Source organism: Hibiscus syriacus, unplaced genomic scaffold (assembly GCF_006381635.1).
Source record: "Hibiscus syriacus cultivar Baekdansim isolate YM2019G1 unplaced genomic scaffold, ASM638163v2 tig00110788_pilon, whole genome shotgun sequence".
NCBI classification, from domain to species: domain Eukaryota; kingdom Viridiplantae; phylum Streptophyta; class Magnoliopsida; order Malvales; family Malvaceae; genus Hibiscus; species Hibiscus syriacus.
In genome coordinates, this window is record NW_024062863.1 from 3,385,013 (window position 1) to 3,410,279 (window position 25,267).

The following is a 25,267-nucleotide window of genomic DNA, read 5'->3' on the forward strand; positions in this document are numbered from 1 at the left end:
CAAACTGCATGAACATGCAATAAATAATATTTACTATAAACAGTAGTTAATGCAGATCTTAAAAAAAGTCACACTCCACTTTTCTCTACCATAGAAACTACCTGACCCATTCCTCTTCTCTTGCCTTTTCTTTGTTTACCCTGCAAATGCTGATCTCCAAGACCGAAATCCCATTGCCATTTTCCCTTTCACAAATAACAAAAGTCGACCCTTAATTAAATACAATGAATTGAATTCCCACAACTCTTTACACCTCGATACATATCAGGTTTGAACTTTCTTTGTTACATGTTTCCATTTGTTCTACATGATCCAATGACTTGTTTTGATGCATTGAAATATTCTCTTAATGGGGATTTTGTTTTGTCTTCAATACTTTTGTTTCTGTTACAATTGGTTAGTTTCATAGGCTGTATCCGTATATATATGCGCGCGCACACACACATATAGCCAAGTTGATGATTTTTTCTGTGATCTTCATTCTTTCTTACATGGTTCATTGACTTCTGTGTATAAATGTATGACAATGTTTACTACATGGGATTTAATTTATCTCTTTTGTCTCTTTTTTTTTTCTTTTTTTCTTTTTTACTTTTTTGTTGTTCTAGATATTGTTATTCGTCTATGCTGATTTTGAGATCTTTATTGATTTGTTCAAGAAGCAATTACTTTTAGTTTTGTGCAGTTCTAGAAGTTGCTAAAGCTTTTGTTTTGATTTTATCTTGACAGAAAGAAATATGGGTACTTTTTTAAAGCCAAGTTCAGCATCTGGGATGCTTCTTCCCCAGTCCCCTGTTGTTTCCCTAGGCAGACCACGTGGGCAGTTTCCTTTAATCTTGGGAGGCTCTTCTAACAGGAAAAGGTTCTTTATTTTTCATGTTCAAGCTCCATACTTATTTGGTAAGGTGTGGCTATCAAATCATTGATGGAAGATGATGATGTTGTTGTTGCAGGAAGAATTTACTTACCGGAAATTGGCGGTGCGGGCCGAGAATAATTGCTGCCTCAAATAGGGTGTGTTTACTGATGCATATTGGATTATTGTCATTGGTTCTTTTTCTGATAAGTTGGGGAATGGATCCTAAAAATTTTGATTTCTATGGCAGGGTAATTCCAATGACACTTTCACCGATGATGAGGATGGTTTTATGTCAAGGAGAAATAAAAAATCAGAGACGAAAAAAGACAAGTTAACCGAGACGAAAAGAGCTTTTTCTGAGGCTAAGGCCAGAGGAGAAGCCCTTGAAAAAGAAAGAGATCAATTGCTTGAAGAGTTTGCTTCTTCGGAGGCTAAACAGAAGGAAAATGCGGCTACCATTTTGCATGACAAGGAATTGGTTGTTTCGGAACTGGAGTCGGAGAAATCTCTGCTCCATCAGAAGCTGCAGGAGTCAGTGGAAGAGAAATCCGCCTTAGAATCTAAGTTGGTTCTTGCAAAACAAGACGCCGTTGAACTTGCGGTACAAGTCGAAAAGTTAGCAGAGATTGCTTTCCAACAGACCACATCTCACGTATTAGAAGATGCCAAGCTGAGAGTTTCAGCTGCAGAAACATTGGCTGCTGAATCAGCTTTTCAAATAGAAGATCAAATAAGAAAATCAACCGAAGGAACTATATCCTCAATTATTGAGGAGTCTAGAGATGCTATAAAAGAGGCACTTGATGTGGCAGAAAACGCCAGTGAGCAGGCTATGAAAGCTATTGCAGCATTTACTGATGGTATAAATCCCATTGATGCTATTGCTTCCGTTCAATCAGAGAACATTAAGTTACAAGGTGCTGTCAGTGATTTAGAAGCTCAATTATTGGTTTCAAAAAGTGAGTTCGACAGTTTGAAACTGGAGTTGCAAATGACTCAAGAACAAGCAAGTGCAGCTGAACTCCGAGCCAGTAATGCCGAGAAGGCATTGCTTGAATTCCAAGACTTGAGAAGGAAAAAGGCTCTTGAGCAGGAAGAGGATATTAGGTCTTTATTGGAGAGAATAAAGAAAGAAGCAGAAGAAAGAAAGAAGGCTTTGTCTGAGGCTTTTAACGCCGAGTTACAAAGCATCAAGGCTGCTGTTGATGCTGCCAAAGAAACAACGCACTCAAGAGAAAATGCCTACATGAAAAGGTGTGAAGCCTTACAGAGGTCACTGAGTACATCAGAAAGTGCTTTAAAGATGTGGAGACAAAGAGCAGAGATGGCACAGTCATTGTTATTGAAGGAAAGATCAGAAAAGGAAGAAAACAGAGATAACGTCTATGTTTCTAATGGTGGGAGGATAGACCTTTTAACTGATGATGATTCACAGAAATGGAAACTTCTGAGTTGTGGTCCGCGTAAGGAGATACCTCCATGGATGGCAAGAAGGATATGGAGTATCCGTCCCAAGTTTCCTCCTCGAAAGGCTGACATTTCTAAAGCCTTAAGGTCCAAGTTTAAATCTTTGGAATTGCCCAAACCTTATCAGGTTTGGTCTATTGCTGAACAAAAGGTTAGAGAAGGTGATATTCTTGTTGAACAAGTTATGGAAAAAGAAGTAATAGAGAAGAAAAGGAAAACTTTGGAACGAGCACTTCAACGAAAAACAGTTCAATGGCAGCGGACTCGAGAAGAAACAAAATTCGGTTAGTTTTCCTTTATTTTTCTTATTTTTACTTTTTATCATTCTTTTGTCAATTTTGAGAAGTAGGCTCATATCTAATTTGCATTAGAATTTGAAACACAATGCAGAGCCAGGAACCGGAACAGGACGAGAAATTGTGGTGAGTTGTTGGTTGGATATGCTTGTTCTTTGTTCATATTTCATGACACTGACTAACAGAAGCTTCTTGAATTTAACTTGAAGTAGAGATATCTATAAATATATTATCCTGGTCAAATGTCTACCATGTTTGGAAAAATAAATGATTTTATTTGGCTAGTATTGGACCTATATCTGGTTTACATAGTAACTTTTATTTGTTGGTCTTCAAGTTCCAAGGTTTCAATTGGGAAAGCTGGAGAAGGCAATGGTACGAGGAGTTAGCTATCAAGGCTGCTGATTTATCTCAAACAGGGATTACTGCTGTATGGTTACCACCACCAACAGAATCTGTAGCACCCCAAGGTAAACCTTCAACGGTTTCAGTTGTTCATCTACTATTATCTTATTTGTCACTAGAATCGCCGCTCATCTGAAATTTAAGCCATTCTATTACTTTTTGATAGAGTAAATTGACGTTCAAGATGACGTACCGTGTATGCATGTGGTTATTCTGGAATGGAGGATAATGTAATGGTCATGTTATGATAATGTTGCAATCCTAAGAAATCAGCCTAAGGAGCACTTTTTTTTCTTCCAACTATTTGTTTAGTATTACACACATGAATTAACATGTATGCAGTTGCAAAAAGTTGTGGACATTCATATTGTGTTTTGCACACTGTTATAAGTTATATGTAATAACATGCAGGTTATATGCCTTCTGATCTTTACAACTTGAACTCCAAATATGGATCTGTTGATGACCTGAAATCTTGCATAGAGGAAATGCATGCTCAGGACCTTTTGGTATGTGGAGCAATTTTTATGAATAGTAAGCTTTAGTTGTTAATGTTTGGGTCTCCTTTCTTCTTACTTCAGACAGTTTCATTTTCTTTGTTGGTTCAATGTCTCTATATATTTATGTGCATTATGCAGAAATTCTTCGTGGGTAATAAGAAAGAGCTCGGAACAGATACTAGTGTCATTTTAACTTTTGAGCTAATCTTATATTCCTGAAAGGCCAAGAAACCTCATCTTTCTTCTTGGAAGTTGCATATATGATACTTGTATGGTGAGCTGAAACTTAAATTGTGTTGCCTATGTATGCAGGCATTAGGAGATGTCGTGCTTAACCATCGATGCGCACATAAACAGGTAAAATTCACTCTAACAAAGAGGAATTCTTCATGCACTGCAAACTGTGATCAATAATCTGAAATAAGTATATTTTACCTAAATCTAACTTCATGTTCCTTTGACAGTGAGTGGGCATGGATTCTTTATTTATTTATTATTATTTTTGAAGAGAGTCTGGTTACATATTGTTGCACATGTCCTTTTGCTTATTTGAAAAAAATACTGCAAATCCATTTTTATTCTGTGGTGGTTAATTTTCCATTGTGTACAATCTTAACTACCATGAATGAGAAAAAAATTGCTGCTAATCTTTCTTTGTGCAGTCAAATGACATTAATACAGAAGTATAAACTTCTATGGCATTACTGATCTTATCGGCAAGGCTGAACATGTGACATGAACTTTAACAAGTATATAGCAGGGATGTATTTAAATGAATTTTTGCTCATTTCAGAGTCCAAATGGTGTCTGGAATATTTTCGGTGGCAAGCTTGCTTGGGGGCCTGAAGCTATTGTTTGTGATGATCCAAATTTCCAGGGGCGTGGAAATCCTTCAAGTGGTATGTATATGATAAGGTGGTGGGTTCAGAGTGTTTTTCCATCCCTATTCGTTTAATCAAAATTTTTGTGGCTACTAGGAACTGGTCTAAAATATGTGAACTATGGCAATGACATTTTGACAAAGTTCTGACAAACTATATCAGCCATTGTTATTGATTGAATCAGATGACATTATATTTCTGAATATTAAGTTGATTAAAAATAGGACTTCGTTTAAGCTTAACTGATTAAGTGTTATGTTTAGGTGATATCTTCCATGCGGCTCCAAACGTTGATCATTCGCAGGACTTCGTGCGAAGAGATATAAAGGAATGGTTGAAATGGCTCCGTAACGATATTGGTTATGATGGTTGGCGGCTCGACTTTGTGAGGTAAAGGTGTTCTGTTGTCATTTTATCCTTACATGTCGGATAGCCTGATATTTTAATAAAGGTTGCATTGATTTATCCATGCAAGCTTAGTGTGTGTGTGTGTGTGTATGTATTTATCTACATATTCCAGAAAGAAAAACCATTTATACATGCAATGCATTAAGAAATTTCAGTGATTAGTCTGACTTTTTGGATGAGAGTTACCTTAATTACTTGGTAAGCCATCAATCAAGAATACAGCTGAGAAATCACTTCAGCAGAACTTAAGTGAATGTAGTGCAAGAAAGGTTTCTATGTGCATAAAATTAAAACTAGGAAAACAACCTCAAAATGCAATAGTGAATTCTGGAATAACGACTACGATCAACTTCGGCAACACTAAGATTTGTCTAAAATTAGGACAATCAGAAACATAAAAATTTTCATTTGACTAGACTCCAAAAAGGTGGAAAAAGAAGGAAAAACATTTGAAGATACCATGGAAGAAGCAATAGCTAACAGCACTGGTGACTTGTTTGCTATTGTTTGCAGAGGCTTCTCTGGTACATTTGTGAAAGAATATATAGAAGCATCACATCCTGCATTTGCTATAGGAGAATATTGGGACTGTATGGCTTATGAAAATGGTAACTTGTCTTACAATCAAGGTAATCATCTAGTCTTACCTAAGAAAAATGATTTTTTTAGTCTGATTTTGTTTGAGACAATAGCAAACTCCATTTGCCTAAACCCTGTATAATCTTCTTATAATGGTTATTTTCAAAATTAAAACTTCTTTGGTTGGTCTGGCATTTTATCGAAATAGATCTTATATGGTCGCTTTTGAAAAGTTATTGTCAACTCTCAAAGTGATGATATCTGAACCTTTTCCACTTCAATTTATGTCTACCTGATCAATTCATTGGAGAAAGGAGTTATATTTTGGTTGTTTAGTCAACAAGGCTTTGTTTACCAAACTCATTATTCGAATTTGTTTAATTGCTAGTGCAATCTGCAACATGATCATATTAATTGCAGAAAGGATTTATATTTTGGCTGTTTAATCAACAGGGCTTTGTTTACCGAACTCATTATTCGAATTTGTTTAATTGGCTTCACACATAGTGCAATCTGCAACACAATCCCCATTTTTTATTCAGAAAGCTTCCCTCATTCATGTTTTGTGCCTCTTGGTCTTTCTGGTGACTAGATTGAAGTCCCATGTGTTTCCTTTTTCTCTTGATTTATATATTTTTGTCATAGAATAGAATTTACCCTATTCCCTAAAATGATATATGGGACTTTGTTTACATGAATAGATGCTCATCGACAAAGGATAGTCAACTGGATCAATGCCACTGGCGGTACTTCCTCAGCTTTTGATGTCACGACAAAGGTATTCCTAAATAGTTTTTGACCCTTTTTGACAATCAAAATAATAAAATACTTTATGTGTTTGGACAAGCCAAGGGGGGAAAGGCCTCTGCCTGGCTGCCTCCCTTTCGCTTCACCATTGTCTCAAGATGTATACATATTTGGTGCATTTTTTTTCAAGTGTTAATGTCCATGGCCATACGCGGGAAACAAACCATCTTATAAGACCCTTTTTTCCTTCAGAAGGTTCCATTTGCCTATTACTCCATTATCATTATAATTCCTACTGCGGAAATCGTTGCGATTCATTTTTCTGAAATATAGGCTAACCTCGTATTTCTGATGGCCATAATGTGTCCACAATAAGCCTTGAGGAAAATTTTTTGTCATATAGGTGCATGCTTCCTCGGTTTCTCCAAATGCAGGCTGAAATAATTTGCCATTGCAGGGGATACTCCACTCCGCTTTACATGGCCAATATTGGAGACTGATAGATCCTCAAGGAAAACCAACAGGAGTAATGGGATGGTGGCCTTCACGCGCTTGCACATTTCTAGAGAACCATGATACTGGATCCACCCAGGTACTCCCTATATCGTTCACGGACGTGCATACATTCATACGTAAATACACATTACACAAATATCATACTAGGCGTACTTCTAGCGGTGCTAAAAGAAACTTGTAAGGTTCAGCAGCTTTCATGTATCACTTTGAGGTCTAAAGTCTCCTCTGTAGTCCAGTTTAGTGCATAACTAATTTCTCAAAGGAACATTAAGATTGAATGTAGCGCTTTGCGATCACGATGAAACTTATGTTGTTATATGTCTTAACTTCGTCTCGAGTGTGATTTTCGGAAAATATTTTTTCTGCAAGTCTCAGTTCACATGAACTTGTGATCTCTGACTCCTCTCCTTTGTCCCAAGTTGGTGATGGCTATATAATAAGGGCTTATATCAGGCAATAACCTCTGAGATTTGTAAATTCTAATGCATGAAAGTATTGAATTTTCCGATTTGTTAATTATGATATCGGTTAATAATGTCCACATTCCACTCAGTTATGTTTAACCTATCGGCAGTGGCAAATCACTAACTGTTTTGGGTTTTATTTTAGGGTCACTGGCCCTTTCCCCGTGATAAGCTTGCACAGGGATATGCTTACATTTTGACGCATCCCGGAACTGTAAGTTACCTGTCATCAAAACTGCCATATGATTCTAGACACAGTCTCACAGACACATGAACAGAAATTTCAAGGATGGACATGGCTGAATGCATACTTCTAATGCATTTCTTTCAATATGTTGCAGCCTGTATTATTTTATGACCACTTGTATGAATTCAGCATGCGCGATGTCTTGACGGAATTAATAGAAGCTCGAAGACGAGCCGGGATCCACTGCCGAAGTTCTGTCAAGATATACCATGCCAATAACGAAGGGTATGTAGCTCGGGTTGGTGATACCCTAGTGATAAAACTAGGACATTTCAATTGGAATCCTTCAAAGGAGAATCAGCTGGATGGTAGTTGGCAAAAGTTCATTGATAAAAAATCGGATTATCAGGTTTGGATAAGGCAATAATCTCAAGCCAAGCCACCAATTATCTCTATTTATATTAATAAACGAATAACGGCAATTGTACACGAAAACTGAGAAACAAGTCGCAGTCTGCGTCGACGACGATATCGGTCTCGGAAATGGCAGCATAAAACCTTGAATAAGGATTGGAAACTGTTGTTGCAGCTCTGTATGTTTTGCGGATTGGTGATGCAGCAGAGATGAAACCTGGAGATCTCATTGAAATAGGTCATGGAATAAGAGATGAGGCTATCAGTTTGGTTTAAGTCAATAAATCTGATGCATTGATTTCAGCCATTTTTGTGTTTTTTTTCTCTTTCATTTAATACCAATGTTTAATATTTGTTGCATAAGATTATGTTCATATTATTCAAACGCATTTTTGATAGCACGAACCAAATAACTTCAGTGATAAGAAATTTGTTGTTTTTTCTTGAAGTCTCGAGTTCAAACATCACATATGTAAATATAAAGGTATAAACCTTATTTATTAAAAGATTGAGAGATTTTGAACAGATAATATTTTATATTAACATCAAAATTATTATATATATATATATATATATATATATATATATATATATTTAACATATTTGTTTAAATCAATATTTGACTTTTAAAAACAGTACTAAGTTCCAAGTTTCGTTAACTTAACTCTGTATATTTTCAGTTTTACTTTAAATCAAATATATTTCCATGGGAACTTTTCCGGTATATGTTTTAACTATTATTTTTTGTTTCGTTTTAATCATTAAACTATTTTTTTAAATTATACTTAATGTTATGTTTTAGTTTCATTTGTCATCTACCGTTTAAAAATTAACATAATTATTGATATGATATTTTTATTATTTTATTCAATGATGATGTGGTATTATTTTATGATGACATGTCAATAGCGTCGTTAATTTTTTATCGGTAAGTGACCAAAACGAAACCAAAACTAAACATTAGGCATGTTTTTGAAAAAAAATAGTTGGATGACCAAAATGAACAAAAGTGATAGTTAGGATATTAAACGTGTAGTTTACCCTTAAAAATAAAGGCAATAAAAGGGAAAACTATAGTTTAGTACCTAAACTATCAATTTTATTTTGTTTTAGTACCTAAACTTTCATTTGTTTCAAAATCATATCTAACATTTACTTTTTGTTTTATTTTGGTACTTCGTCATAAAAAATTTAGTGGAAATGTTACATGCATTTTTATGAGTAAATTACATCATTCATCACTCAACTATCTTCTCACTCTTATTTTGGTCACTGAAGCTTAATTTTTTTTAATTTAAATACTTAACTTTCAAACTTAATATGTTTGTTTTAATTATATATTAATGAAATAATAATAATAAACTTCATGTCATAAAAGTTATTAATAATATAAATTAGAGTGGTTAAAATATGAATAATTTGAAAGTTGAGTAGTTAAATTGAAAATTTTTAACCTTTAGTGACCAAAATAGAAGTGAGAAAATAGTTAAGTGAAACAATTATGTAATATACCCTTAAAAAGTATCACGTGTGACAGTTTTATTAATTTTTTAACGGTGGGTACTAAAATGAAATACAAAGTAAATATTAAGTATGTATTTGAAATAAATAAAAACGTAAATACTAAAACAAAATAAAATTCATAAATTAAGTATTAAATATTTAGTTTATCCTATAAAAACGTATAATAAAGAGGGAAATGTGACGGGCCCACGTCGAATGCTTTATCATGCCACGTGAGATATCTAAATAAAGCTTAAAGTATTTATTATACTATTAAAGTAAAACAAATCGTCACTTGAGGGATTGCCTTTGATTTTTCTCTTTATTTTCTCTTTTGATTTATCTAACGGAGAAGTTTTGTCGTACGATAATTTTAATATACGGTTAAAAATATATGTTACTGAAAATATTATTATTTTTTAATATTTTCTGTAAAAAAATTATCTAAAAAATTATTTCTTTTACTTAAAACATTAATATTTTTAACATTTCCTGGAAAGTGTGTAATATTAATATTTTCGATAGAAAAAAAATAATATTTTAGATAGTGTTTTATCAGATATGTTAACAAACCCGGTAAAACGCCTAATAATAACATTTCTGGTCAAAATAATAATGTTTTAGGTAATTTTTTACCAAAATATTAAAAAAATAATAACATTTCCGGTAATGCCTTTACTTAACCGTATATTAAATTGCTGCATGTGAGACTTCCGATAAGTCATAGCACTCGTTTGAGAAACATATACTCCAACCTAGCACATAATCTTCTATGGCATAATAACACAATTACTCCTTAAATTTATATAATTGATCATTTTAGGCTTTATTCTATTTTCTATTATTTTACTCTCTAATGTTTAAATTTTTATTAAAATAATTTACGTGATATATGAAAATTATTTGCTGATTAACGGTTAACATATACTATTAATATAATGTTTTATATGTAATTAATTACTGACATTATATATGTCGTGTAACATATAACACAACACACAAAATATTAATGTAATATATGTCACATCACTCAAAATAATAATATAATATATCTCACATAACATAAAATAATAACATGATATATGTCACACCATCTGAAGTGATGACGTAATATGAATACATCATTCAAAATGATGATATAATATATAAATATATCATTTAAAATGATGAAATGATATATGTTACTTCAATAATCGAACACATATAAAAATATCATGTCAATAATGTGTTAAGTATTAGTCAATTAACGATTTTCATCCAACATGAAATATTTTGATAAAAAAATGTTAAGATATAATATTAAAAAAATATTAGATAAAATAATCATGGTATAATGACAAAATCACTCCCTAACGATTTATAAAGTATTCATTTTGACCCCTATTTTTTCTTTTGAAACACTTTGATCCCTAATGTTTTATTTTGAGGCAAGCTACATTTGGTTAGATGAAAATCGTTAGTTGAGTAGCATTCAATGCTTCTTACTAACTGTATAAATTTTATGTGGATTGAAATATTGACGTGGTATTCCTTATATGATGTCACGTCAATAAAAATATTTCTATTATATTACTTAATTATAAATAGTTATTTTTTATTAAATTAAAGTAATTAATTATATGTTGCCATGTGGCACCACTAATTGGATTAAAAGAAAAGGTTCACACTACACCAACTAATATGGGATTAGAACTAAGATCTAAGGAATGAAAAGCTTCACAACTAACCACCAGGCTAACTAGTTAACTTGCTACATTCTTGATATTTCAACATATTTAGAATAAAATATAATCATAATTAATTATATATATTTATGAAAATATATTAATTATGTAGTTTAATTTAATTTGTATTTAAATTTATAACATGAAGATTGAATTACTTTTATATAATTAATTATAATTACATCTTGTTCTAAATATGTTGTTTATAAATTACTTACCAAGCTAACTAGTTGGCTTGATGGTTATATGTGAAAGAATTCATCCATTAGGCCTAGGTTTAAATTCCATGGCAATTATATTATTTGGAGTATCGCAATCCTTCCTTTTAATTCAATCAAATGGTGTCATATTTTTTTATGAAACTAAAGGTTATTATAAAGTTGTGTGTATTCTCAATCATTTAATAATGAAAGCTTGATCATATTTGCAGTCACGAGTGTTTAAACCCATCACCACTAGGAATAACAAAGATACATTTAATTACTGGGATAAGTTGGTGTCATATTTAATATCATAACATTTGGTTGGTTATTACTAGTTTAATAAAAAATAATTATTTATAGTTATTTTTAAAAATATTTTTACTGTCGTAACATCATACTAGACATGTCATCTCAGTATTATAGTTAACAAGTAATGTTGACTTTTTTCATCTGACCGTAAATATTTTATTTTAAAATAAAACGTTTGAATCAAAATGTTTAAAAAAAAAGAATCAAAATGAGTATTTTATCAGACGTTAGAGAATAATTTTGTCATTATGCCGTAATCATTTATACAAATATCAAGAATAATTATATTATTGTGTCTTATTTTTTTAATAATGACATGATTAAAAATTAAATTCTTTATTTGAATATGAATTCAAAAATTAAAAGAAAACCCTTGAATAAAAACCAATCATGAAATGATTGGAAGTAAAATTCCCGAGGAGCGTACTAAGGCCATAAATTGACGGTGGTGATGCATTTATTTACCGGTCTGTGGGACCCAATCACCATCTCGTTGGATTTTTCCCTTATGCGTTTAAAAACCACAAATCCTAATGCCTTAAACTATTTAAAAAGGGAAAACCAACACAAAAGCTGAAAGAAAATAAAGTGGAAAATATGTAACAACATAAAGAGGTTGGAAATATTCGTAATAGAATCCCGGAGTTTTTGTTCAATTTCCAAAAACATCCCTCATGGTTTTGGACAACTTTCTCAACTATAGTTAATTTATATTTTATTTCTTTATATTGAAAATGGAAATTAGTATTGAATATTCTATATTTTTCTGTCTATTTTTTATAATTTATATTTACATTCATATTTATTTCTACTAATAATGTTTTTTCCAAAATTTAAATCTAAGGTATATATTGCATATATAGTTAGACACATAATTTTTATTTAAATAAAGTAAATACAAAATCACATAATCGTTTTGTAAAAAAGTTAATAAAATATCTACTAAATTTTAATATTGTGTAGCATACCAAACAACATTTATATCATAAATCTAATACCTTAAAAAGTTTAAAGCTAACAAATTGTTTACTACTTTACTTCCATTCAAAAAATAACAAAATTATATTTTCAAAATGCCAATGAAATTAAAATGAAAAATAAAACCAGTTAAATCAGCCACAGAATATGTCCACTATATTTGAAAACATGCATAGAATCCAATCAGTCAGGATTTAGGACTTAATTAAAATGTTAAAAAATATTTCGGATATTTCCATAAATAATACATACTTTCTCATTGTTGAAACTTCTCTTCCTCTTCATTTCTCCTTCCAATTTTATCCCTCCCCAAACAACCTGAAAGATTAGGGTTAGACCAGAAGCGAAACCCAGATATTTATGAACGAATTCTTGTAGGATAAGCGTTAAAAAGCTTTATTTTTTGTGTTTTAGAGTATCTAGAAAATGGGTTTGTTTTCAGCTTCAGTGATCAAGTGGTAGCCATTTTTCTTACTCATCTTCTGCATATTAAACAGTTTCATTTTGGGTGATAATTCTTCAGACAAAGCTGTTCTTCTTGAGTTTAAGAAGTCTGTCTCGGATCCTTAAGGGCTTTTGTCCGCTTGGACCGAAACTTCCAATCACTGATCATGATTTGGTGTTACATGTGACAAAAACTCCAAGGTTTTGTCTCTTAACATAACTGGTTTTGGAAGAGGGAAAAAAAGGTAATTTCAACAGTACAGATGCTTTTCTCGTTTTCTTGTTCTGATTATAGTGTATTTCCATTTTATGGATTTGGTATTAGAAGGGATTGTGGGGAAAGTAATGGGAGTTTGTATGGCAAGTTGCTGCATTCTATTGGGAAATTGAGTGAACTTAGAGTTTTATCACTTCCTTTTCATAGATTTAGTAGTTCCTGCTGAAATATGGGAGATTGAGAATTTGGAAGTACTTGATTTAGAGAACAGTTTGTTATCCGGGTCATTGCCTGTTAGTGTTTCTGGGTTAAAGAACTTGAGAGTTCTTAATTTGGGGTTTAATAACATCACTGGAGAGATACCGAATTGGCTTTCAAGTTTGAAACAAGTGGAGATATTGAATTTGGCTGGTAATCTTGTGAGTGGAACCATTCCCGGATATTTTGGAAGGTTTCGAGGTGTTTACTTGTCATTTACGTCTCTCAGTGGCTTGTTGCCCCCTGATATTGGTGAAGGTTGTAATCTTGAGCATTTGGATTTGTCTGGGAATAACTTTGTTGGGCAGATTCCTGCTAGCTTGGGGAACTGTTGTCAGTTGAGGTCGCTGTTGTTGTATACGAATTTGCTGGAGGAACGGATTCCACGTGAAATTGGTCTGCTTCAGAATCTTGAAGTGTTGGATGTTTCAGGGAACAGTTTGAGCGGCCCGATACCTGTTGAACTTGGAAATTGTTCTGAATTGACTGTGCTTGTGCTCTCAAATATGTTTAATCCATACGATGACCTTGCTATGGCTAAAGGAGATCAAAGCATTGTGAAGGATGATTTTAACTTTTATCAAGGTGGGATTCCTTATGAAATCACAAAGCTTCCAAAGCTGAGGGTATTATGGGCACCAAGGGCAACACTTGAGGGAAACCTGCCAAGTGATTGGGGTGCTTGTGATAACTTGGAGATGGTAAATTTGGCTCAGAAATTTTTTGCTGGGGAAATTTCCATCAGTATTAGTCGCTGCAAGAAGCTGCGCTACCTTGACTTAAGCTCAAATAAGCGCCTTGCTGGAGAGCTTATTGAGGAACTTGCAGTGCCTTGTATGAGTGTGTTTGATGTCAGTGAAAATTCATTGTCAGGTTCCATTCCGAGATTCTACAACCGCGGATGCCCTAATGTTCTCACCTCAGATTCATATTCTGTTGAACCCTTCAACCCAACTTCTGCTTATTTATCATTTTTGGCAAGAAAAGTTATTGTTGGAACATATTTTGAGTTCTTTGGAGGAGATGGACCTATTCTGTTTCACAACTTTGGAGATAACAATTTTACTGGCAGTGTCTTGTCGATGCCTATCGCACCACAAAGATCCAGGAAACAGATTTCTTAGGCATTTTATGCAGGAGAAAACTTCCTCAGTGGACCGTTTCATCAGAATTTTTTCGAGAACTGCAATGCTTTGGGTGCACTTTTTCTTAATGTTAGCTACAATAACATGTCTGGTCAGATTCCAGCTGAAATGAGTAAAATTTGCAAATCTCTCAAATTTTTTGATGTGTATGGGAATAAAATAACTGGAATCATTCCCCCTAGCATCGGAGACTTGGTTTCGCTTGTTTCTCTTAATTTGAGCTGGAACCTGTTACAAGGCCAGATTCCGAACAGTTTTGGACAGATGGAGGATCTCCGGTATCTTTCTTTGGTTGGTAACAATCTTAATGGATCTATTCCTTCCACCTTTGGGCAACTGCAATCTTTAGAAATTCTGGAGTTGTCTTCAAATTCTCTTTCTGGTGAAATTCCTGAAGGTCTGGTTAACTTGAGAAACCTGACTGTTCTTCTCAATAACAACAAACTCTTTGGGAAAATTCCCTCTGGTTTGGCAAATGTGACCAACCTCTCTGCATTCAATGTGTCCTTTAATAACTTGTCTGGATCACTGCCATCAAGTAATAATTTGATGAAATGCAGCAGTCTTCTTGGGAACCCGCTTCTACAGCTTTGCCGTGCGTACTCCTTAATGCCATCTTCAGGTCAAGAAAGAGCAGGCAATTCACAAAATTATGCTGCATCACCAACAGGATCTGCAACCAGAAGAAATGGAAACAATGGTTTCAATTCAATTGAGATAGCTTCAGTAACATCTGCTTCAGCCATTGTTTCAGTTCTTCTGGCTCTCATTGTTTTATTCATATATACCAGGAAGTGGAATTCAAGATCCAAAATTATCAGCACCACAAAAAAAGAAGGGACAATTTTCACAGACATTGGGGTCCCTTTGACGTTTGACATTGTTGTGCAGGCCACTGGGAATTTCAATGCTAGCAACTGTATTGGGAATGGAGGTTTTGGGTCGACTTATAAAGCAGAGATCTCTCCTGGAGTCTTGGTGGCTATAAAACGGCTTGCAATTGGACGGTTGCATGGATTTCAACAGTTTGATGCAGAAATTAAAATCCTTGGGAGGTTGCGCCACCCAAATCTTGTTAATCTTATCGGTTATCATGCCAGTGAAATGGAAACATTCCTTGTATATAATTATTTTCCAGGAGGTAACCTGGAGAAGTTTATTCAGGAAAGGTCCACCAGAGCAATGGATTGGAGGATACCTCACAAGATCGCCTTCGACATAGCCCGTGCTCTTGCCTACCTACATGATCAATGCGTCTCACGGATTCTCCATCGTGATGTCAAGCCCAGCAATATCCTCCTGGATGATGATTACAATGCATATTTATCAGACTTTGGTTTGGCCAGACTTTTGGGCACGTCTGAAACACATGCTACAACTGGTGTTGCTGGAACTTTCGGATATGTTGCACCGGAGTATGCCATGACTTGTCGTGTTTCTGATAAAGCCGATGTTTACAGCTATGGGGTGGTTCTCCTTGAGTTGCTCCCAGATAAGAAAGCATTAGATCCCTCGTTTTCTCCTTACGGAAACGGCTTCAACATCGTTCAATGGTCGTGCATGCTCTTGCGACAAGGCCAGGCCAAGGAGTTCTTCACTGCAGGTTTATGGGATGCAGGCCCTCAGAATGACTTGGGCGAAATTCCACACTTGGCCATTGTTTGTACCGTCGATACGCTCTCTACTAGACCTACAATGAAACAAGTTGTCCGATGGCTGAAGCAACATCAACCACCATCATGTTAGTTACATGATAAAGCTTCCGTCAATTAACATAGTGTTTTGAGGAGGGTGAAGCTCTCGGTTATCGTATCCGGCCTCCGTTAGATAGAGTTATAAGCTGTAGTTATTGGCACTTTATTACTATTAAATCAATTAACATACATCACATGACAAAAAAGTATTTAATGCATGCTATCATTCACATATCTATCTTTCTATTTGGTTTTAAAATTTGTTTCAACCTCATTTTGTTGTGTAAATTTTAGGGGGTTCTAACAAAATAATAAGATGTGATTTTTTATTATTATTGAGTTCTTTTTTTAATTTTAAATAATAATTTTTTTTATAACACGTTTTTGTTTTTGTTTTTGTACTATGTGTTTTCTTTATTTTTTCAAAGGTTCTTATGATTTTTAGTACGATTTCCACATATTTTTGCAGTCATTTTGATGTTCGCACAAGCGATATTTATTTTCTGATTTGTTTGTCGATAGTTAAATATAGTCAAATCTCCTATTTGGTAAAAATATTGTTGTCGATATAATTAGAATTGCGTAACGAAACAACCTACTAGATAATTTGGTTCGCTCACCACTCTTTAATCACTTCATAAAGTGTCTCGTTCAACAGAGACAAATTTTTTTTACAAAGATAATTGAGTTCTTTTGATATTAGTCGTCATTCTCAAATGAATATATTTTTATTAGTGTCTTCAAGTTAAATATTTTTGTTATCATGAGTTTTTTTGTGTAATTATTATCCTCATTTTTCTCTATATACTTGAGTGCATTGTAATTTCAATTTTTTTTATTTTTATTAATGAAATTTAGTTATCATTATTAAACAAAATAATAAGATAATTTTGACGGTACATTTATAAATTTATCAATCACTGATATTAAATAATTAACGGTTAAAAATAATTTTAAAAAATTTAATGATTAGATTAATATTTTTATTGTTAAATAGTTGGATTAAATAATTAGGCGACTGAAAAATGATTTACTCGGATTCCCAGGTGACTGCGAGCCGGCAATTTGGAATTAAAGACGAGTAACTTTTTACCATGTCTAATTCAACGAAACAGAAAATTTGTGCCATGGCATCTTCCTCTGTTGCGAAAATCCTCGACACTGCCCAAATCAAACCAATCTCTGCCCATGAATCCTCCCTTCCCTTCACTTTCTTCGACACTTTCTGGTTCACACTCCCATCTGTTGAGCGTCTCTTCTTTTACAACCTTCAAGATTTAACCCCTGCTTATTTCGGCTCCCATATATATCCTCCCCAAACGCAAGCAATCACTCTCTCTGACGCTCCACCATTTCCTCCCCCTCACCGGCAGCCTCAGGTTTCCATCAAATGCCCCCATACCCTTCATTGCCTACACCCCGACGACGGAGTTTCACTCACAGTTTCCGAGTCTGATGCCGACTTCCACCGTCTCACCAGCAACGGAGTTTACGAAGCTCTCGAGTTGCATCCTTTGAGACCCCAGCTGATATCATCGGATGATTCGGCATCAGCTTTAGCTCTTCAAATAACCCTTTTTCCCGATAAAGTTTTTTCCATCGGAATCACAGCTCACCGTATGGTTCTCGATGGTAAAACCACAACCATGTTTATGAAATCGTGGGCTTACCTGTGCAAACAAGGGAATACAGACAACTCTCCGTTGCCACCTGAACTAACCCCATCTTTTGATAGGAACGTCATCAAGGATCCTACAGGCTTTGACCTTGATATGCTGTATTTGAACCAGTGGCTAACGAGAACTAATGGTAATAAAAGCTTGAAGATCTCAACAAACAAAGGAGCAGCCCCTGATCTAGTTCGACCCACAGTTACCATTTCTCCCGAAGATTTCAAGAAGATGAGGGAAAGGGTATTGTCTAAATCATCTGGTAGCTCGAAACAACTTCATTTATCACCTTTTGTGCTTACGCTTGGTTATGTAACTAGCTGCATAGTTAAAGCAAGAGGTGGAGCAGGTGATAGAATTGTTTTCCTTGGATTCACATCTGATTGCAGGCCTCGATGTAACCCACCTGTTCCAGAAAACAATTTCGGAAACTGTAATGCTGTTCTAGTGGATTATTCCAAGGCAGGAAGTTTCATGGACTTAGAAAACGGGTTTGCATTTGCTGCAGAAAAAATAAGCAATATGGTGAAGGGATTAACAGAGAAAGGGGTACTCGAAGGAGCAGAAAATAGGCTGACACTCTTATTGGAACTAACTAAAGAGCCAGCAGGATCTGTTCAAACGGTTACGGTTTCGGGGTCACCTCGGTTCGATCTTTACGGAACCGATTTCGGGTGGGGAACGCCGTGGAAAGTGGTGGTTGTTTCCATAGATAAGAATGAAGCTATTTCCATGGTTGAAAGTAGAGAACTGAATAAGGGAATTGAGGTTGGCTTGGCCTTGAAGAAGCATGAAATGGAGCGATTTCTCTCCACTTTTCTCAAAGATGTTTAACAATATATTCCAAGGATGGAGAAGTAAACAAGCGAGGGAGATGATCCAGTCGATTGGTACTGGTACTGGTACTGGTACTGGTACTGTAGATGCTTTATTAAAATTTCATTTCATGCCTATCTTTCGATTTGCAAAATGAATTGTTGGACTTGGTAAGATGATACTTTGATTACTAAATAAATAGAAAAAATCATGAATGATATCGTCATACCAGAAATAATAGTGACTCAATGTTTGTTCTTAGGCCGGGTAAATTACCTATTTAGTCTCTAATTCTTAAGTTTCCATTAGTAGTCACTCATGATTTTAGATGTGTGGCAATTTTAAAGTTTATTTGATAATAATACACTCTGTTATTATTTACATATTGAATTTATTAAATAATTTTAACGGTCAAAAAATATTATTTTCTTTAAAAGTTTTGAATTTAAATAACTATTTTTATAAGATATGTGTATATTATTAATGATACATCTAAGAAGCTCCACGTTCTCTTTGTCATGAATCCGAAGAACTTGAAAATCCAGTTTCATAACATAAAACTCAGGACCGAGACAAAAACTAGAAAATTTTACTAGTAAAAGGGGCAACATGAGTCATCGGTCAATTCAATTTTTAATCAAAAGAATTAAAGTATTAAAATAATGGAATTAAAAGTTAAAGAACTAGATTTCAAATAAGTGAAGAGCATAGTTACTGAGAGCATAATTAGACCCTAGTAAAAGTAGAATTGTGAATTCCAGGTCTGACTGTGCTTGCAATTGGCGAATTCCAAAACAAACCGTCTCTTGCAGTTGACTTGGCTGAGAAAAATTCTTTTTTCTCTGTCATCCAAATTTTCTTTCCAGTTGTACCCCTCTAAATCCAAATAGTTTCCATTCTACCCCACCAAAATCAAAATACAACATGTCTACATCCTTCTTGAATTTCCCCTCCTCTCCCCTCCCTTTCCAGTTCCGCCATCTAAAATATTAGGGTTTTTAGTCAGAATACTTGCAATTCTCCCTTCAATTTTAATTTAACTACACCCAGATTTTGAGGTATTTGGTTTTGGTGGTTTCCTTTCCATATTTATTTATTTCTTCTTGTATAAAACTTTCTTCTCGAAAATGAAACAACGGCTTCCCCCCCTGCGAACATTGTGAGATTCGGTGAATTCGGCGTCAATTTCAGCAATCCTCCAGGTATTTGCTTGCAAAGCTTCGGTATTTTCCTTTCACAGTCTAAACTAGGGCTTCTATCTTTCTATCATATATCTTGTCGTTGCTAACAACATGTTTTTTCCTTTGATTTGGGGGAATGGTGTTTTTCTTTTTATATACAGAAAACATGAAGAGGTTGAGATCGAGCAGCGATCTCGATTCCTATGAGAAAAATGCAAGCAAAGAACGGAGTCAGGATCAGAATCGATCATCTCGGAGCAGCAGTAGCTGCGGCTTTTACTACAAGCCATCTTCAGCCTCCGATAGCAACGCCCGCACCAAAAGCAATTTGATATCTTCTTCTTCTTCTTCTTCTTCCCGGCATGATCGAGAACACTCCGTGGCTGATGAGGATAGCGGCAGGGAGAGAATGGTCCGGAAGCGAGCTGAGCATGATTTTGAGAGCTCCGATAGGCGGAAATTAGAGTTTAATCGTTACAGAGAAAGTGGTAGTAGTCGTGGTAGCGTCCGCAGATCAGAGCTTTTCCGTGGGCCTCGTAGAGATTTTCCAAAGGGGTCCCGATCAGAGAGAGATCGAACCCGAGGCAAAAGTGGGAGCTCATGGCAAAGGTTTGGAACTAACGAGCACAGAGGAAGTACTAGTAAGGTGCAACTAAGGGAGCTTAGGGATGTGAATGCGCCAAGTTGGTCGAGAGATTCTTTGGTAGCAGGGAGAACGGTTGGCGAGTCAAGGGAGAGGGATGAAATGAGGAGGAGAACCTCCAAGTCGAAGTCGAGGGATTCTGGCAGTGAGCAGTTTAAGAGTGTTGATGATGGTGGTGGTGGAGAGGTGAAGAAGAGTGAGGAAAAACTGGTAGAGAGTGAGACTAGTAGTGAGATGGAGGAAGGTGAGTTTGATCCTGAACCTCAGGCTGAGCCTCAACATGAATCAGCTACTGAACCTCAGGCTGAGCCTCAACATGAATCAGCTACTGAACCTCAGTCTGAGCCTCAACCTGAATCAGCTACTGAACCTCAGGCTGAGCCTCATCATGAATCAGCTACTGAACCCCAGGCTGAGCCTCAACATGAATCAGCTACTGAACCTCAGGCTGAGCCTCAATATGAATTAGCTACTGAACCTCGGGATAAGCTTCGACATGAATTTGCTACTGAACCTCAGGCAGTGCCTCAACATGAATTAGCAACCGAACCTCAGGTAGTGCCTCAACATGAATTAGCAACTGAACCTCAGGCAGTGCCTCAACATGAATTAGCAACTGAACCTCAGGCTGAGCCTCAACGTGAACTGGCTTCTAAATCTGGGGTTAGAAGTGATGGAAAAGAGTGTTTTCATAAAGAAACAGAGAATGATGGAGGTGGCGTGCATTCAAATGTGGAGATTGCGGAGGATGTTCATAAGGATATGAGGAATGAAAGAAAAGCCGAGGGGAAAGTAGATGATGAGCTGCCAGATTGTGGAAAGAGCTTAAATGGTGGTACTAGTGGTAATGGGGATAAGATGGAGGATGTGGATGGTGAAGAAGTTGAAATGCAGGAAGAAGGTGTGAAGGTCGATGTTAAATGTGTGGAAGATAGTAGCAAATATGCAGTTGTACAGATGTCATCCTCTGTGGAAGAAAGGTGTAAGGGGGATAAAGGGGTTGATCTTGAGAGCCAAGTTGAGGAATGTGAGGTGGCAAATTTTATTAGGGGAGTTGCAGAGGAAAATGGTGAACATAAAATTAATATCGATGAGTTAGAGATGGGTTTGAGTTGGAACGTCAAGGATAAAGGTAAAGGGGTCGCTGTTGAATTGGCTAATGTAACCGGTTCTGTAGAGAACGGGGTTTGGACTGAAAGGGAAGCTAAAAATGAAGATCTTGACATGGAAAGGCCTGGTACGAAGGGTTTTGAGTTGTTCTCTTGCTCTCCTGTTAGGAGAGTGGAAAAGGAAGAAAAATCAGGTGCCGATAAGCAGAAAGAAGAGAAGCTGGTGTTGGAATCACTTGATCTTTCTCTTAGTTTACCAAATGTTTTGTTGCCTTTTGGTGCTCAACATACAGATGCAGTTCCTGGCTCACCTAGCCACGGGAGGAGTGTGCAGTCCTTAACGAACACATTTCGTACAAACTCTGATGATTTTACTGCATCCATGTCCTTTTCAGGTTCCCAGTCATTTTACCATAATCCTAGTTGTTCTTTGACTCAGAATTCCATGGATAACAATGAGAAATCTGTTCACAGTCGTCCCATAGTTCAGGGAGTTGATCAACTTTCTCAAGGATCATGGCAGTCTCAGAATGAGTCCAGGAAGAAAGACGTTCCTATGTTTCAGAGGATTTTGAGGGATGGTAGTGGGTCTTTCAGTCAATCTTCAGCATTACAGGGCATTACAAACAGTCAGGCTATTCAAGCACAAAATATTCACAGTTTTGAAGGAAGCTCAAAGGCGCCCAATGGGCTTGAGAGGCAATTGAGTTTTCATAAACAGAATGATGTCAGGTCCACTTCACAGAGTGTTAGGTCTCACCAAAATGGTTCATTTCACGGTTATGACAAGAAGCAAACCCCAAGAGAGAGGCATGGTGGTAGCTTATATGGGAGCAGTAGCCAAAAAGAGCAAGAACAACTTCTGATGGGCGGAGCTGATTTTGTTGAGACTACATTGTGCAGGATGGTTTTTGAGCCTACGTGCATTTCAGGAGGCCCTACAGAGTCGATCTGATTTAACACTGGAAATGCTGCTAAAATGTCATCGGGCTCAATTGGAAATCTTGGTTGCCCTGAAAACTGGTCTTCCTGAGTATCTTCAATTAGACAATAATGTTTCATCTTCTGATTTGGCTGAGGTCTTTCTGAACTTAAGATGCCGTAATCTTACGTGCCGAAGTTCTCTGCCTGTGGATGAATGTGATTGCAAGGTTTGCTCGAAGAAGAATGGTTTTTGCAGTGCTTGTATGTGTCTTGTATGTTCAAAATTTGACATGGCATCCATACTTGTGTTGGTTGTGATGTGTGTCTTCATTGGTGCCATGCGGATTGTGGTTTAAGGGAAGCTCATATCAGGAATGGACATGGTGCAGCTGAGATGCAGTTTCATTGTGTTGCCTGTGATCACCCTTCTGAGATGTTTGGCTTTGTAAAGGAGGTTTTTCAGAATTTTGCAAAGGATTGGACGCTTGAAACCTTTTCCAAGGAACTTCAATATGTCAAGAGGATATTTTGTGGCAGCAAAGATGTAAGAGGCAAACAGCTGCATAATCTCGTTGATCAAATGTTTGTTAGATTGACGACAAATAAGTTGAACCTTCCTGAGCTTTTTTGTCAAATAATGAGCTTCCTGACTGGTAAGTTTTTACTTCTTTTATGAGGTATTTATAACATGTTTATGCATTAATTTTCAAATGAGTCGAGTGTTCACTCTTTTTCCCTAAATAACCTATGCCTGGTAAATAAAATTTTGCTCTTGAGAATTTTTATGCTCTTTTCATGGATGATATGGATTGATTTGAACTTCCCAAGATGTTGATGGAAAGCTGTCATCCTTGTGAGAACTTGTTGCTGCTAACTGTGCGTGTGTACTATGATATGCACAGTTGGGAACAATCTTTTCTTCATGACTATTCTGCAGTTCCTAGCACCGATGCTGGTGCAAACAAATGATTTCTTTATTTGATGTGGAGGTTTTTTTTACTTTTTTTGGATGCCCCCAAACTAGTTCAATAACATTATTTTTATTTTATTGAGAGTATATTTAATGTGTTAAGATCATGATTGTTATTAAATTTTTTGTTATAGCAATAACAGAAAATTACTCAACGAACTAGCACCTTAGGGCATTTGATAGCAACATCCATCTAGAAGCCAGATATAAATTATTTAGTTATCGTTCTGATTACTGCATTGGAATTGAACTACTACGAGACAATGCCATTAAACCCAAAACTCGTATCTTTTGTTCTGGTTGCAGATAGTCATTCTTTCAAGCCTGGCAATCCAACTGTTTTGTCTGGAAAAGAACAAGGCAAGGGAACCGATGGGATAGCTGGGCCAAGTCAGGATGCTACACGTCTCAAATCTGTTTATTCCGATAAAGCTCCTCAATTGGAAAGTTCATCTAGCCGGCTTCCTAGTTTCCGTGCTGACCGGCCTGACAAATGCTCTTTAGAGCCAGAGCTGCAAAGGAGTGCTGAAAAGCAACTATTTTTACCTGAACTGGAGAGCTTCGTAAGAATCAAAGAGGAGGAAGCCAAAATGTACCAAACGCGTGCCGATGATGCAAGAAGAGAAGCAGAAGGCCTGAAACGAATTGCAATTGCAAAGGATGAAAAGATTGAAGAAGAGTACAGGAGTAGAGTCGCGAAACTACGGCTGGCGGAGGCTGAAGCAACGCATAAACAAAAGTTTGAAGAATTCCAATCTCTAGAAAGAGTTTACGGGGAATACTGCAGTATGAAGACAAGAATGGAAGCGGATATTAAAGATCTTTTGTTGAAAATGGAAGCCACAAGAAGAAATCTTAGCATGTGATATGCTAATCTGGCTTTGACTTGGAACTTGCTATTGAATTGTGTTGTATACTTCATGATTCTGCAGTTTTCCCTGGCCTTCACATGGAACTGTTACTGTTGGTTAACTTAAAAGGTAGGTAGTGTAGAAAATGTGTTGTTTAATGTGTATACATTATGATTCGAGTTTGTGTAGTTTTAAAATGGTTAGCTGCCTTGCAATCTTAGATTCTATGCTTCTCCAATCTAACCAAATATGTACACTGATCTATACTTGTCCCATTGGTCATTTTTTTTAATGAAAGCCAGGAAAAGAATTGTATAGGATTGAATTCAAAATATACATTTTTTGGCTTATAAAAAGTTCACAAAATATTTAAAATGTGCCAAGAAAATATTTGTAAAAGTTTACGATATTTGAAAAATGAGAATATTTTCATTTTCTTTTGGTTTTTAAATTTTTTTGATGAGTTTTCTTAATTTTTTAAAATTTAATATATGTAAATCATTTGATTAACAATTTTTTTATCATTTATAATTTTTATTTTTGTATCAAAAAATTTTAAGACTATCACACATAAATTTATTTGAAATATAATTTTTTTGTTTTCATTTTTCTATTAAGTTTTTACCAGAGTGGAAGGATTTTAAGGAATGATTTAATACATGTGTTGATTTGTTATTTTTGTTTTTTTATAAGAAAATTAAATTTATTCTTGAATATTTAACGACATTAGGATATATCTAATAGATCAAATTAGAAGTATTATATTTAGTTTATTGTTATATAAACTTGAAACAATTAAGTTACATAATTGAAAAAGTTTAGACGTGGACATGAACTTAGGTGGTGTTAAAGTTATGTTATCATATTAATTTTAACTCACATTTGTTATCGTGAATCTATTTATG

The 25,267-nt window shown here is 35.4% G+C and overlaps 1 protein-coding gene and 3 pseudogenes across 1 annotated transcript; all 4 read left to right on the forward strand.

Annotated features, from left to right (window-relative positions):
* The first annotated feature begins 138 nt into the window (after window positions 1-138).
* LOC120140707 lies at window positions 139-7,785 on the forward strand. The gene is made up of 15 exons (XM_039155691.1): window positions 139-268; window positions 730-862; window positions 954-1,014; window positions 1,107-2,610; window positions 2,717-2,748; window positions 2,960-3,092; window positions 3,439-3,536; window positions 3,840-3,884; window positions 4,321-4,426; window positions 4,672-4,798; window positions 5,330-5,445; window positions 6,097-6,173; window positions 6,600-6,734; window positions 7,268-7,336; window positions 7,464-7,785. The coding sequence occupies exons 2-15, from the start codon at window positions 738-740 to the stop codon at window positions 7,734-7,736; spliced, it is 2,901 nt and encodes a 966-aa protein (XP_039011622.1). The 5' UTR covers window positions 139-268; window positions 730-737; the 3' UTR covers window positions 7,737-7,785.
* Window positions 7,786-12,725: 4,940 nt separating this feature from the next.
* LOC120140633 lies at window positions 12,726-16,407 on the forward strand (annotated as a pseudogene).
* A 906-nt stretch (window positions 16,408-17,313) lies between these two features.
* Window positions 17,314-18,706, forward strand: LOC120140706 (annotated as a pseudogene).
* A 1,069-nt stretch (window positions 18,707-19,775) lies between these two features.
* On the forward strand, window positions 19,776-24,635 carry LOC120140795 (annotated as a pseudogene).
* The last annotated feature ends 632 nt before the right edge of the window (window positions 24,636-25,267 follow it).

Excerpts from the sequence above, each read along its gene's own strand:
- LOC120140707 (XM_039155691.1), top strand. The coding sequence starts at position 738 with ATGGGTACTTTTTTAAAGCCAAGTTCAGCATCTGGGATGCTTCTTCCC. Across the intron at positions 863-953 it reads GGCTCTTCTAACAGGAAAAG|GAAGAATTTACTTACCGGAA; the intron begins GTTCTTTATTTT and ends TTGTTGTTGCAG. Across the intron at positions 4,799-5,329 it reads TGGCGGCTCGACTTTGTGAG|AGGCTTCTCTGGTACATTTG; the intron begins GTAAAGGTGTTC and ends TATTGTTTGCAG.